This window comes from Amblyraja radiata, chromosome 6 (genome assembly GCF_010909765.2).
Source record: "Amblyraja radiata isolate CabotCenter1 chromosome 6, sAmbRad1.1.pri, whole genome shotgun sequence".
In the NCBI taxonomy this organism is placed as follows: domain Eukaryota; kingdom Metazoa; phylum Chordata; class Chondrichthyes; order Rajiformes; family Rajidae; genus Amblyraja; species Amblyraja radiata.
Genome location: NC_045961.1, coordinates 8219933 through 8232432, shown reverse-complemented (window position 1 = coordinate 8232432; position 12500 = coordinate 8219933). Strand labels below are relative to the sequence as shown.

Sequence of the window (12500 nt, the reverse complement as noted above, 5' to 3'; positions counted from 1 at the left end):
TGTGAATGTGTGTGAATGATTGGTGGTGGTCGGAGGGGCCGTAGGCGCAGATTGGCAGCCACGCTTCCGTCAGTCTGCCCCAGGGCAACTGTGGCTACAGAAGTAGCTTACCACCACCGAGTGTGACTGAGGAGTGAATGAATAATGCGATGTAAAGCGCCTTGAGTATTAGAAAGGCGCTATATAAATCCCATCCATTATTATTATTATGTAAGGTGTGAAAAGGACAGATCAAAGCAGATGAGGATAAAGGAATTGTGGAATGGATCATTGTTGGCTTCGAGGAAGGTGACACGGAGGCATACAAACAGTGAAATTAACCAGGTGGACAGTGAAACTAGTCGGGGAACCAGGGCGGGGGAGTGATGGAGAGTGAGGGAAAGCAAGGGTTACTTATGCTATGTTTAAGAGGGAACTGCCGACGCTGGAAAATCGAAGGTAGACAAAAACGCTGGAGAAACTCAGCGGGTGAGGCAGCGTCTTCCTCACAAATGTCACTGTACCAATTGGTACATGTGACAATAAATGTCTCTTGTCTCTTGTCTCGTCTATGGAGCGAAGGAATAGGTGACGTTTCGGGTCGAGACCCTTCCGGGTCTCGACCCGAAACGTCACCTATTCCTTCGCTCCATAGACGCTGCCTCACCCGCGGACTTTTCTCCAGCATTTGTGTCTCCCTCCGTTACTTATGCTATGGTATTTATGTCTCCTATAACATGCCTGGTTCATACAAATAGTCGTCGTGAACAACCTGTCGGTGATTTACTTCTCTTTGCAGTGAGGTTGACAAAGTCCTGGCTGGCTTGGAGATTCTATCGAAGATATTTGACCAGCAGAGTTCTCCATTGCTGACACGCTTAATACAGCAGGTACTGACGGCGATTGTTTCGATGTGCGGTGGGTGCGGGGGTGGGGGGGGTGGGTGGTTTAGTGGGGGCTGTGATACTTTTTCTTTGAGATGACCATTAACAATGTCTCTCAACATCCGCCACCCCCCGCCCCGTACCATCGCACGCTCCTGGGGTCAGACACACGGAGGGAAGCATCTCCTCAAGTTCTGTTTGCGTTTTAGGCCCACGGTTTTGGTATTTGGGCACAGGGCGAGGAGTGGGGAGGGTCGATCGGGATGGGGGGGGGGGGGGGGGCGGGGATCTATCTCAAAGGTTCAAAGGTTATTTTATTAGTCACATACATCTAGTGTAGTGAAATGCTTCTTGCCAATGCAACACATAAAGAAAGAATACAGACATAACATTAATAAAGACATTTAAACATAAAAACATCCCCCCACAATGGTTCCCATTATGAAGGAAGGCACAGTGTCCAGTCCCCATCCCCAGTCCACCCATAGTGGGGCCTATTGAGGCCTCCACAGTTGCCTCTACGGAGGCCCGATGTTCCTGGCCGTTCTCGCCGGGTGATGGTGCTCCTGCGTCGGGAGAACCCTCACAGCGGCATGGGGCACCTGGAACGGCCGCTTCCTTACTCGAGGCCGCGGCTTCCGAAGCCAACAAGGCCGCGCCGGATGGAGCTCCACTACCGGCGATCTCGTCGTGAGATCCCAGGCTCCCGATGAAAAGTCAGCGCCGCCGCCCGCGGCTGGCCGCTCCTCAGACCCGCAGCTCTGCGATGTTTTTATCGGCGGTCTCAGCTCACTGGAGTTCCAGCGCGGCGACCCGGGTAGGACATCGCCCGCTCCGCGATAGCGCTCCAGCGCTGTGCCGCCGCCGAAGCCGAGGTTCTGGACGGTCCCCGACAGGAAACGCCGCTCCAGGCCCGCTGGTAGGCCGTGAGGACGGGTCGACGGTGCAGCCCGGAGAAAAGCTACCTCTCCGACCAGGTAGGGATCCTAGAAAAACAGTTTCCCCCCTTCCCCCCCCCCTCTCCCCCCACATAAAAAAGGCTAGAACTCCAGAACAAAAAACTCAACTAACTAACTAAAAAAAAAAAAAAAGAGAGAAAAAACGGACAGCTGCAGGCTGGGCAGCCATACCATACAGGACGGCGCCCCCAGGTCTGTTCCTGGGCCTGGCCAAGATGGCCGATCGTGGGTCATAGCAGCGGGCAGTCGACGGTCACACCAGAGTCGGCTGCCTGCCCCTCTTCCCGGCTGACGTCTGTGCCCGCGTGTCCCTGGAGAGGGAACACGCAGTGTCCACGGGGACTGTGGAGGCCTTCCGTGAACGCTGGTCGCCGCGGGGCCGGGACGCATGTCTGCGAGCGGATGGCGGGCCACATCTATCACATGTACACATGGATCCTGCCCCCGTCCCTCCCCAGATGGCAGGCATCAAATCACGAGTTCACCGAAGGTAGACACAAATGCTGGAGAAACACAGCGGGTGAGGCAGCCTCATGCAATCCGTGCACGCCTCACCCGCTGAGTTTCTCCGGCATTTTTGTCTGCCTTCGATTTTTCCAGCATCCGCAGTTCTTTCTTAAACGTGTTCACAGAAGGTGCGCGGCTGTGCCGGCGGCTTTGCGCAGGTTGCGGTACGGCCACAGCTCGGCCGCGCTCGCGCATGGTTTTGGGCAACGGGCCGCATTCGGCCCTGGGGCCGTAAGTTTGCCAACCTCTGCACTGTTGTACCTTAATGATTGCCTGATGTAATGTGACTATTGCAAGTCTTTGTACCTTCTGGAACACTGCAAATTGAAATTACTGAATAAAGTCCTGGGAAGGAAATAAAAACCCTCTACACCGTCCCGTCACACGCACCTAGGGTCTAACACAGAGTGGCACAGAGTGAAGGGCCGGCACGGTGGAACAGCGGTAGAGTTGCTGCCTCACAGCGCCAGAGACCCGGGTTCCATCCCGACGACGGGGGCTGCCTGTACGGAGTTTGCACGTTCTCCCTGTGACCGCGTGGGCTTTCTCCGGGTGCTCCGGTTTCCTCCCACTCTCCAAAGACGTGCAGGTTTGTAGGTTAATTGGGCCCTTTCAAGAGAGAGCTAGATAGGGCTCTTAAAAATAGCGGAGTCAGGGGATATGGGGAGAAGGCAGGAACGGGGTACTGAGTGGGGATGATCAGCCATGATCACATTGAATGGCGGTGCTAGCTCGAAGGGCCGAATGGCCTACTCCAGCACCTATTGTTTATTGTAAAGTTTTAAATTATCTCTTGTGTGTGTCGGACAGTGTTAGTGTACGGGGTGAGTGCTGGTCGGTGCGGACTCGGTGGGCCGAAGGGCCTGTTTCCATGCTGTATGTGTATGGTCCAAAGTGCAAAGACTGGGTGGGCCGAAGGGCCTGTTTTGAACAGTTCAAACGCTTCTCGCACTGGTGAATGAGTGAGTCACTCCGGGTCTTTCACGCTTTTCTCACAGGCCAGCTGTCAGGGTGGAGACCAGGAGCTGGAGAACCTGGTGATGAAGCTGTCCGTGCTGAAGGACCTGCTGTCATCCATGGAGCGCAAGGTGCGTGCGATGTACATCCACCATGGTGCTCGGACACACTACCCTCACCACCACGAACAAAGCTCCACACACACACTCTCCCTCTCTCTCCTCCCTCTCCTTCTCTCTCTCCCCCTCTGATCCTCTATCCCCCCTCTCCCCTCTCCACTCTTCCCTCTCCACTCTTCCCTCTCCACTTCCCTCTCCCCTCTTCCCTCTCCACTCTTCCCTCTCCACTCTTCCCTCTCCACTCTCCCCTCACCACTCTCCCCCTCTCATCTCCCTCTCCCCTCTCCCCTCTCCCCCTCTCCCCTCTTCCCCTCCCCTCCCCTCACCCCTCTCCCCTCTCTCCCCTCAGCCCCCTCTCCCCTCTCCCCTCTCCCCTCTCTCCTCACCTCTCCCCTCTCCCCTCTCTCCCTTCCTCCCTCACCCCCACCCTCTCCCTCTTTCTCTCTCTCTCCCTTCCCTCACTCTCCCCCTCTCTTTCCCCCTCTCTCTCTCTCTCTGTCACACGCGCTCTCAGTCTTGTTCGCAGCTTTCCCCGCCCACCTCTCTAACTATGACGTTATTTCTCCACCACTGCGGTGGTGCGGGTGACTATGTGCTCAGTCTTATCACTGTCGTAATCATCAGCACAAACACTATTTTTATATCTCTCTTTACCCTTGTGCTGAGAAAGCTATGATTGATATGACTAGGCCTTCCTGTGGGCGTTCTGGCGTTTGAGGATGATAGTGTATGAGATTGGCCATCTGTGAGGCAGAGTGAGCATGTCAGCTACCCGCATTATCGTTTATTATCATAAGCCAGGACATTACTCTCCGTGTTTTTGTTTGTCAAACAACAGAACATTGGTTAGGATTCAACAAGACACCATCTTAAAGATAGCGGAGTCGGGGGATGTGGGGAGAAGGCAGGAACGGGGTACTGATTGGGGATGGTACACAAAAATGCAGGAGAAACTCAGTGAGTGCAGCAGCATCTATGGAGCGAAGGAAATAGGCAATGTTTCGGGCCGAAACCCTTCTTCAGACCCTTCTCCTCGCTCCATAGATGCTGCTGCACCCGCTGAGTTTCTCCAGCATTTTTGTGTACCTTCGATTTTCCAGCATCTGCAGTTCCTTCTTAAACACTGATTGGGGATGATCAGCCATGATCACAGTGAATGGCGGTGCTGGCTCGAGGGGCCGAATGGCCTACTCCTGCACCTATTGTCTATTGTCTATTGTCAACCGGCAGTGGGGCAGTTGGTTGAGACGCTGCCTCTCAGCACCAGAGACCCGGGTTCAATCCTCCCGTGCCAGCTCGTTCCATACACCCACCACCCTCTGAGTGGAAAAAGTCACCCTTCAGATTCTTATTAAATCTTTCCCCTCTCACCTTAAACCTATGTCCTCTGGTTCTTTATTCCCCTTACCTGGGTAAAAGACTCTATCTATTGCCCTAGGTAGAGAAAAACGCTGGAGAAACTCAGCGGGTGAGGCAGCATCTATGGAGCGAAGGAATAGGGGACGTTTCGTGTCGAGACATTTCTTCAGACGTCTATCAGTCTGAAGAAGGGTCTCGACCTGAAACATTCAGTCTGGAGAAGGGTCTCAACCCGAAACGTTGCCTATTCCTATGCTAGGAGGCTGCAAGGTGACTTGGATAGGCTGGGTGAGCGGGCAAATGCATGGCAGATGCAGTATAATGTGGATAAATGTGAGGTTATCCATTTTGGTGGCAAAAACAGGAAAGCAGACTATTATCTAAATGGTGGCCGACTAGGAAAAGGGGAGATGCAACGAGACCTGGGTGTCATAGTACACCAGTCATTGAAAGTAGGCATGCAGGTGCAGCAGGCAGTGAAGAAAGCGAATGGTATGTTAGCTTTCATAGCAAAAGGATTTGAGTATAGGAGCAGGGAGGTTCTACTGCAGTTGTACAGGGTCTTGGTGAGACCACACCTGGAGTATTGCGTACAGTTTTGGTCTCCAAATCTGAGGAAGGACATTATTGCCATAGAGGGAGTGCAGAGAAGGTTCACCAGACTGATTCCTGGGATGTCAGGACTGTCTTATGAAGAAAGACTGGATAGACTTGGTTTATACTCTCTAGAATTTAGGAGATTGAGAGGGGATCTTATGGAAACTTACAAAATTCTTAAGGGGTTGGACAGGCTAGATGCAGGAAGATTGCTCCCGATGTTGGGGAAGTCCAGGACAAGGGGTCACAGCTTAAGGATAAGGGGGAAATCCTTTAAAACTGAGATGAGAAGAACTTTTTTCACACAGAGAGTGGTGAATCTCTGGAACTCTCTGCCACAGAGGGTAGTCGAGGCCAGTTCATTGGCTATATTTAGGAGGGAGTTAGATGTGGCCCTTGTGGCTAAGGGGATCAGAGGGTATGGAGAGAAGGCAGGTACGGGATACTGAGTTGGATGATCAGCCATGATCATATTGAATGGCGGTGCAGGCTCGAAGGGCCGAATGGCCTACTCCTGCACCTAGTTTCTATGTTTCTATGTTTCTACTTTAGTTCATAAGGTCTGGGAGTAGAATTAGGCCATTCGTCCCATCAAGTCTACTCCGCCATTCAATCATGGCTGATCTATCTCTCCCTCTTAACCCCATTCTCCTGCCTTCTCCCCGTAACCCCTAACGCTCGCACCAATCAAGAATCAGTCAATCTCCGCCTTTAAAATACCCAATGACGTGGCCTCCGCAGCCTTTTGTAGCAACAAATTTCTCTGACTAAAGAAATTCCTCCGCATCTCCTTCCTAAAGGAACATCATTTATTTCTGAGGCTGTGACATCTGGTCCTAGACTCTCCCACTAGTGGAAACATCTTCTCCACATCCACTCTATCCAGGACATTACCTGGTTCCGCACTCATGTTATGTTCTAGAGGGTGTAAGGGTGGCAGACGGTGGTGCAGTGGTAGAGTCTCTGCCTTACAGTGCCAGAGACCCGGGTTCAATCCTGACTACGGGTGCTGTCTGTACGGAGTTTGTATATTCTCCCCGTGACCCGCGTGGGTTTTCTACGGACGCTCCGTTTTCCTCCCACGCTCCAAAGAAATGCGGGTTTGTAAGTTAATTGGCTTTGGTAAAATTGTAAATTGTCCCTGGTGTGTGTACGATAGTGTTAATCGCTTTATCAGTGCGGACTCGTTGGGCCGAAGGGCCTGTTTCCACGCTGTATCTCTAAACTAAACTAAAGTGAATCCTCCGGGGGAGTCCAGAACCAGGGGTCACACAGTTTAAGAATAAGGGGTCGGCCATTTTGAACAGAGATGAGGAAACACTTTTTCACCCAGAGAGTTGTGAGTCTGTGGAATTCTCTGCTGCAGAAGGCAGTGGAGGCCAATTCACTGGATGTTTTCAAGAGAGAGTTAGATTAAGCTCTTAGGGATAAAGGATTCAAAGGATGTGGGGAAAAAGCAGGAAATGGGTACTGATTTTGGATGATCAGCCATGATCATATTGAATGGCGGTGCTGGTTCGACGGGCTGAGTGGCCTACTCCTACATCTATTGTCTATGTTTCTATGAAATGCGGTGTTGCAACCTCACCAGTGTTTGTTCTTCCTCCCTCCAGGCCCTGAAAGCTCTGCAGGAGATGAGCACCTGCCCCAGCTTTACATCGCATTCGTCTGTCTTCTCTGTACCGCGCAAGGCGAAGACTCTCCCAGTGCAGGCCTTCGAGGTAACCACCTTCTCCCTTGAGGTGTCAGTATCTACTCTGGATGGTCGCTTCCCTTCTCTGTAGGAAGCAACTGCAGATGCTGGTTTATTGAATTTAATTGAATACATTTTATTAACCAAGGATGTATACATACAAAGAATTTGCCTTGGGGATGATCAGCCATGATCATATTGAATGGTGGTGCTGACTCGAAGGGCCGAATGGCCTACTCCTGCACCTATTGTCTATTGTCTATTGTGTTATGCTCGCAAGTAACAACACGATATACCGTGGACAGTTAAAAATAAAACATTATAATTTAAACATGTGAAGAATGAAATAATATACCAGAGCAAAGGGAGGCTACAGATTTTTGGCTGTTGAGTGGAGCTACTACTCGTGGATAAAAACTGTTTTTATGTCTGGCTGTGGCAACTTTGACAATCCGGAGTCGCCTTCCAGAGGGAAGTGATTCAAAGAGTTTGTGGCCAGGGTGAGAGGGGTCAGAGATGATCTTGCCTGCTCGCTTCCTGGCCCTTGCAGTGTAAAGTTCATCAATGGAGGGAAGGTTGCAGCCAATAACCTTCTCTGCTGATCGGACGATTCGCTGCAGCCTCCAGGTGTCGTGCTTGATGGCTGAGCCAAACCAGACCATGATGGAGAAGGTGAGAACAGTCTCTACGATGGCCGTGTAGAATTGGACCATCATTGCCTGTGGCAGATTGTGCTTCCTCAGCTGCCGCAGGAAGTACAACCTCTGTTGGGCCTTTTTGACTGTGGAGTCGCCAAAATTTAATGTGGAGTCACCAAAGTTTACACCGAAGATAGATGCGAAATGCTGGAGTGACTCAGCGGGACAGGCAGCATCTATGGGAGAGAAGGAATGGGTGACGCTTTGGGTCAGACTGAGAGCCTGGCGGGAGGGAGTCTAGAGATATTGACGGGTAAGGTGTGAAAACAACGGATCAAAGCCAACGATGATAAGGTTTTCCTCGATGATAAGTAATTCCTGTGGAATTCTCTGCCTCAGAGGCCGGTGGAGGCCGGTTCTCTGGCTGCTTTCAAGAGAGAGCTAGATAGGGCTCTTAAAAATAGCTGAGTCAGGGGATATGGGGAGAAGGCAGGAACGGGGTACTGATTGGGGATGATCAGCCATGATCACATTGAATGGCAGTGCTGGCTCGAAGGGCCTCCTCCTGCACCTATTATCTATTGTCTGTTGAGAGGGGAGAGGATATGGGGCCCAAAACTGCTGACAGTAATGCAAATATACTCTGACCCTGGTTTCATTCTCCTCAGGTGAAACTGGATGTAAACCTGACTGACTTGACGAAGATCGGTAAATCGCAGAAGTACTTGCTGAGTGTGGATGTGGACGGGGGTAAACTGGTGGTGATGAAGAAATCCAAAGACACGCAGGAGGACTGGAACACGTTCACCCACGATAAGAGTAAGTCGGAGGGACACTACTCCGTAGAGATACAGCGCGGAAACAGGCCCTTCGGCCCACCGAGTCCGTGCCGACCAGCGATCCCCCCCGCACACTTCCACACAACAAATACCACCGTACCGCGGTACACGTGACAAGTTCAAGTTTGCGTTTATTGTCTCGTGCACCAGTTAAGGTACAGTGGTATTTGAGTTACCATATAGCCATACTAAGTGAAAAAGAACACAGCCACATCAAATAAAATGTAACATCAACATCCACCACAGTGGAATCCACATTCCTCACTGTGATGCAAGGCAGTAAAGTTCAGTCATCTTCCTCCTTTTTTCACCCGTGGTGGTCGGGGCCGAACCCTCCGCAGTGGCCGCTGCCGACGGTCCGATGTCCAAGTCCTCGGGTCGGGATGATGGAAATTGTGGCTTTGGGACGGATCGGAACACTCCGCTGAACTAAACTGAACGCGGTCCTACAAACGTGGGACAATTTACAGAAGCCATTTAACGTACAAATGAGCACGTCTTTGACAATAGACAATAGGTGCAGGAGTAGGCCATTCAGCACTTCGAGCCAGCACCGCCATTCAATGTGATCATGGCTGATCATCCACAATCCCCAAGGAACGGTACTGATTGGGGATGATCAGCCATGATCACATTGAATGGCGGTGCTGTCTCGAAGGGCCAAATGGCCTGCTCCTGCATCTATTGTCTATTGTAAATCAGTAACTCGTTCCTGCCTTCTCCCTATATCCCCTGACTCCGCTATTTTTAAGAGCCCTATCTAGCTCTCTCTTGAAAGTATCCAGAGAACCGGCCTCCACCGCCCTCTGAGGCAGAGAATTCCACAGACTCACAACTCTCTGTGTGAAAAAGTGTTTCCTCGACTCCGTTCCAAATAGCTTACTCCTTATTCTTTAACTGTGGCCCCTGGTTCTGGACTCCCCCAACATCGGGGAACATGTTTCCTGCCTCTAGCGTGTCCAAACCCTTAACAATCTTATATGTTTCAATAAGATTCCCTTGCATCCTTCTAAACTCCAGAGTGTACAAGCCCAGCCGCTACATTCTCTCAGCATATGACAGTCCCGCGGGTTGAATCCGGAGCACCCGGAAAAACATGCGGGTCACTGGGCGAACGTACAAACTCCGTACAGACAGCACCCATAGTCAGGATTAAACCCGGGTACCTGGCGCTGTGAGGCAGCAACTCTACCGCTGCGCCACTGTGCCGTGCAGGAAGGACATCCTTGTGATTGAGGCAGTGCAGCGTAGGTTCACGAGATTGATCCCTGGGATGGCGGGACTGTCATATGAGGAAAGTTTGAAAACACTAGGCTTGTATTCACTGGAGTTTAGAAGGTTGAGGGGGGATCTTATAGACACATATAACATTATAAAAGGACTGGACAAGCTAGATGCAGGAAAAATATTCCCGATGTTGTGCGAGTCCAGAACCAGGGGCCACACTCCAGAACAAGGGGTCACAGTTTAAGGATAAGGGGGAAATATTTTAGGACCGAGATGAGGAAAACATTTTTTACACAGAGAGTGGTGAATCTCTGGAATTCTCTGCCACAGAAGGTAGTTGAGGCCAGTTCATTGGCTATATTTAAGAGGGAGTTAGATGTGGCCCTTGTGGCTAAAGGGATCAGGGGTATGGAGAGAAGGCAGGTACAGGATACTTAGTTGGATGATCAGCCATGATCATATTGAATGGCGGTGCAGGCTCGAAGGGCCGAATGGCCTACTCCTGCACCTATTTTCTATGTTTCTTAGAATAAAGGGGAGGTCATTTAAGACTGAGGTGAGAAAAAACGTTTTCACTCAGAGTTGTGAATTTATGGAATTCCTTGCCACAGAGGGCAGTGGAGGCCAAGTCACTGGATGGATTTAAGAGAGAGTTAGATAGAGCTCTAGGGGCTAGTGGAGTCAAGGGATATGGGGAGAAGGCAGGCACGGGTTATTGTTAGGGGACGATCAGCCATGATCACAATGAATGGTGGTGCTGGCTCGAAGGGCCGAATGACCTCCTCCTGCACCTATTTTCTATGTTTCTATGAAGCCGTACGTTAATATATCGGCCGCAGAGTCTCAGCTAGCAACGGCTTGTGGATGTTGTAACTCTTTGCTCAGTTTCTTTCTTCCTTTGTTGGGGGAATGGGTGCTGCTGTGTCAGCAACTCTGCGGCCTCTGTTGGCATTTGTTGGCTGTAATTAGAAGCAGAACTCTGAATTGCTGAATGGGGGGGAGTGGGTTTACTGAGAATCATTGAATAAGTGTTGCAGTGTGAGCGTTGTCTGTGTGGTTTGTCAGCTGCAAGCACTTCAGTAAGCTGCCATCATCGTCCCAGTTACAGAACTACACAGTGCAGAAGCTGGCCCTTTGGCCCACGTGTTTAAGAAGGAGCTGCAGATGCTGGAAAATCGAAGGTAGACAAAAGTGCTGGAGAAACTCAGCGGGTGCAGCAGCATCTATGGAGCGAAGGAAATTGGCAACGTTTCGGGCCGAAACGTTGCCTATTTCCTTCGCTCCATAGATGCTGCTGCACCCGCTGAGTTTCTCCAGCACTTTTGTCTACCTTTGGCCCACATCCTCCATGCTAGTCAAGACTGCATTCCGGGCCACTCCCACACATGCCTGGATTTGGCCCATATTCCCTCTAAACCCTTCTGATCCATACACAACTGTCCAATTGTCTTTTGAAAGTTGACAGAACGCCACAGGAGATCCTTCTATCCTGTGGCCATCAAACTGTACAACATGCGAATGGCATGTTGGCCTTTATAACAAGAGGAATCGAATATAGGAGCAAAGAGGTCCTTCTGCAGTTGTACAGAGCCCAAGTGAGACCACACCTGGTGTATTGTGTGCAGTTTTGGTCCCCTAATTTGAGGAAGGACATTCTTGCTATTGAGGGAGTGCAGCGTAGGTTTACAAGGTTAATTCCTGAGATGGCGGGACTGTCATATGCTGAGAGAATGGAGCGGCTGGGCTTGTACACTCTGGAGTTTAGAAGGATGAGAGGATATCTCATTGAAACATATAAGATTGTTAAGGGCTTGGACACGCTAGAGGCAGGAAACATCTTCCCGATGTTGGGGGAGTCCAGAACCAGCGGCCACAGTTTAAGAATAAGGAGTAAGCCATTTAGAACGGAGATGAGGAAACACTTTTTCTCACAGAGAGTGGTGAGTGTGTGGAATTCTCTGCCTCAGATGGTGGTGGAGGCAGGTTCTCTGGATGCTTTCAAGAGAGAGCTAGATAGGGCTCTTAAAATAGGATATGGAGAGAAGGCAGGAACGGGGTACTGATTGGGGATGATCAGCCATGATCACATTGAATGGCGGTGCTGGATCGAAGGGCCGAATGGCCTACTCCTGCAACTATTGTCTGTTGTCTATTAATTGGCGTGGTATAAAAAATGTAAAATTGACCATAGTGTGTGTAGGATAGTATTAGTGTGCGGGGATCGCTGGTCAGTACGGACTGGGTGGGCCGAAGGGCCTGTTTCCGCGGCGTTTCTCTGAACTAAACTAATTGTATTGGCTTCTGCTGCTTCCTCTGGCAGCTCATTCCAGATACGCACTACCCTCAGTGGGAAAGTTGCCCCTGTTCTTCTTAAAACTCTACCCGCTCACTTTAAGCCAGATGCTCCCTGCAGCTAATTTGATGAATTGATATTTTATTATCACACAGTCACAGTGAAATTCTTTGTTTTACAAACCACACACAAGTATACAAAAAGTCGCCAGTTGAGAGCACCGCAAAATACCCCTTAATCCAGGCATCGCCGGGGATGGGGTGGGGCAGGAGATGGGGGTGGGGCAGGAGATGGGGGTGGGGCAGGAGATGGGGGTGGGGCAGGAGATGGGGGTGGGGCAGGAGATGGGGTGGGGCAGGAGATGGGGGTGGGGCAGGAGATGGGGGTGGGGCAGGAGATGGGGGTGGGGCAGGGGATGGGGGTGGGGCAGGAGATGGGGTGGGGCAGGG

At 51.0% G+C, this 12500-nt stretch overlaps 1 protein-coding gene across 1 annotated transcript in view; it reads left to right on the top strand.

Annotated features, from left to right (window-relative positions):
• Positions 1-8552, top strand: part of inppl1 (inositol polyphosphate phosphatase like 1) — a gene marked incomplete at its 3' end in the record, with an annotated part of 115351 nt that extends 106799 nt beyond the window's left edge. Inside the window, exons 6-9 of the mRNA XM_033023396.1 lie at positions 779-869; positions 3328-3417; positions 6975-7082; positions 8361-8552. Coding sequence (XP_032879287.1) covers positions 779-869; positions 3328-3417; positions 6975-7082; positions 8361-8552 — 481 coding nt within the window. The remainder of the gene's footprint in view (positions 1-778; positions 870-3327; positions 3418-6974; positions 7083-8360) is intronic.
• Between the last annotated feature and the right edge of the window lie 3948 nt (positions 8553-12500).